Raw genomic sequence first — 2,628 nt, 5'->3', positions numbered from 1 at the left:
TGTTGAACTAATTCCTCAACCTGTGGACAATGCTCGCCCATTCCACCTTCAAACTGGGCACTAGAAGCCCTGAGAGAGTCCCTGGAATTTTGACTTACTTTGCTGAGTGAAGCGGGTTGAAGGAAATCAGATAAACAACATAAGGTGGAGAGTTGGATCTGATGGAGTTTAAAACAATATCCCCTTTACTTGAACAATGACGCTCCCAATTTAAATCCCTCAGTATCGCCATAATTCCCATTCTCAATCAATCTCCTGGATATATCACGACCTGTCTCAGCGGAGATTTCATTTGGCTGATGTCATCTGTTTGCGAATAATTTCGAAATCTCTATTTTTACTTCTGTTGAAACTTCACAGTCCTGGAGGGAACGGAAAATGGTATAAAATCTCCGGCGATGTTCTGCCGCAGCAATTCATTCCGTGAGATTACCGGTAGCTCACGGGGACACGTCGCTGGGCAGAGAAAATGGGACAAAGGCTGAGGGAATATGTGGACGTGGAGAAAATCGTGTACATTATCATTGCTGCCGTTGGAGTTCCTGGTAAGTGAGCAGAACAATTACGTTTTATAACTCTTTGTTAATCGGTGTTAACCTGATTCTGATCATATTACAAGCTTTCCAACTGATGATCGATGTATATGAATAGGTGTTGTATAACAATCCTCCAAATTAAATATTTTTGAATTAACGCTGTGATTTTTCTCATTTTCAGACAGCCGAAACTAACCCTATTTTTCTCTCATTGCCGGGACCCGCTAAAATGTCGTTCTTGCCTTCAGTGCGACCTTGCCCACAGTTGTCTCAGTGCTCGGGACAGGCAGCTCTCCGGGACGGTGTGACTGGGGAGGGGTTTACATTGTGAAGTTCACTGTGTCTGAGTTATTGATCAGAGTGAACACCCTCTCCTGTGGACACGTCTCACTGTGGAGTCTGTCACAGTCGGATTCTACCGCCTGTTGGTCAACAATTGCATCGATCTCCTGAAGCACTGGCCGCGGATCCACCGGCGTGTGCTGTTACCGAACTGAACTTATTGTGAAATTAATCCATTAACGGAGCCACTCTGCTGCTGGATTCCAAGTTGTCCCTGCTTTCCCTCTGGATCCCTCCTTGTCCCCATCAGATACCGAGTGCCATAGAGCCCGGGTTAAACACGGCCGGTCACGGTAGTGAAATCGGCCCCATCTTAGACTGTGAGCAGGGTTAACGACAGAAAGGACCATTCCGCTTATTGTAGCGGTGGCTGCACGTTCCCTCCACGCCCTTTACCCCACCCGTTGCCTTATCTCTTCTCCGCTGGAGCAGGCAGGTCGGGCACAGTCGGAGCCGGGACTGACATTGTTAAATTTGCAAAGGAAGATAAATGCAGATGCTGGTTTACATCGAAGGTAGACACAAAATGCTGGAGTGACGCAGGCAGCATCTCAGGAGAGAAGGAATGAGTGACGTTTCGGGTCGATACCCTTCTTCAGACTGATGGAAGGGTCTCGGTCTGAAGAAGGTTCTCGACCCGAAACGTCACCCTTTCCTTCTCTCTTGTTAAACTTGCAGCCGCGCACCAGGTAAAACACTGGTCTTTCGCTGAAAGTCGAGCCGGTGTTCAGCCCCGGTGACCGTGTTCAGTAATGCCCAGTGTCCGTTCCACTTCTCTTTCCGCAGTGAATTTAGTGGCGATTGTGATCCTGTCCCGGGGAAAGTGCGGCCTCTCCATCTGCACCACTCGCTACCTGGTGGCCATGGCAGCGGCCGATCTACTGGTCCTTATAACGACGGTCATTTTGTATTGGATCCGATATCATTATTTTTATTGGAGTTTCCTGTCCATCACCCCTGTGTGCAGTGTTATAATTGTGCTGATGTTTGCAGCTACAAACTGTTCTGTCTGGTTCACCGTCACTTTCACCTTTGATCGGTTTATCGCCATTTGTTGCCAGAAGCTGAAAACAAAATATTGTACCGGTAAAACTGCAGCCGCGGTTCTCGCAACAACCGGCGTTCTGCTCTGTCTGAAAAACGTTCCCCGTTACTTCACACGGGAACCCCGCACAATCATCGACAGTATCCCGTGGTTCTGTGACTCTGCGGACAGTTATTACACTGACCCCGGGTGGGTGGCATATGACTGGTTCGACACGGTTTTAACTCCGCTCCTCCCTTTCGCTGTGATCCTGCTGCTCAACGCTCTGACAGTCCGGCACATTTTAGTGGCCAGTCGGGTCCGTCAGGGGCTGAAGGGTCAGAGCAAGGGGGAGAAGCGCAGTGACCCGGAGATGGAGAGCAGGAGGAGGTCTGTGGTTTTACTCTTCACCATCTCCGGCAGCTTCATCCTCCTGTGGCTGACGACGGTTGTAAACTTCGTTTATTATCAGGTCACAGGAATTGGAGATGGTGGGAATGATTCTGAATTGATCTTTGGTTACATTGGGTATTTGCTGAGTAATCTCAGCTGCTGCACGAACACATTTATTTACGCGGCGACCCAGTCCAAGTTCAGGGAGCAGGTGAAGAGCGCGGTGAAATATCCGCTCACCTCAGCGCTTCGATTAATTAATAAATCCTCGCCCTGAGCGCATCCCAGAGGCGGCCGCAATCTCTCCGCTCCGGGCTCCGGCTCCTCACATTC

At 49.4% G+C, this 2,628-nt stretch overlaps 1 protein-coding gene across 1 annotated transcript; it reads left to right on the top strand.

The window, feature by feature from the left end:
- The first annotated feature begins 469 nt into the window (after positions 1-469).
- On the top strand, positions 470-2,572 carry LOC144591901 (putative G-protein coupled receptor 139). Its single transcript, XM_078395906.1, has 2 exons — positions 470-545; positions 1,674-2,572. Exons 1-2 carry the CDS (start codon positions 470-472, stop codon positions 2,570-2,572), a joined length of 975 nt encoding a protein of 324 aa, XP_078252032.1.
- Positions 2,573-2,628: the final 56 nt, after the last annotated feature.

This window comes from Rhinoraja longicauda, unplaced genomic scaffold (genome assembly GCF_053455715.1).
Source record: "Rhinoraja longicauda isolate Sanriku21f unplaced genomic scaffold, sRhiLon1.1 Scf003019, whole genome shotgun sequence".
Classification (NCBI taxonomy): Eukaryota; Metazoa; Chordata; class Chondrichthyes; order Rajiformes; family Arhynchobatidae; genus Rhinoraja; species Rhinoraja longicauda.
Note: the sequence above shows the minus strand (reverse complement) of the source record. Positions and strands in the feature narration are given on the sequence as shown.

Bases quoted from the DNA above. Each gene is read 5' to 3' on its own strand.
- LOC144591901 (XM_078395906.1), top strand. From the start codon at position 470: ATGGGACAAAGGCTGAGGGAATATGTGGACGTGGAGAAAATCGTGTAC. The intron at 546-1,673 runs GTAAGTGAGCAG...CAGTGAATTTAG, and splicing joins TGCTGCCGTTGGAGTTCCTG to TGGCGATTGTGATCCTGTCC.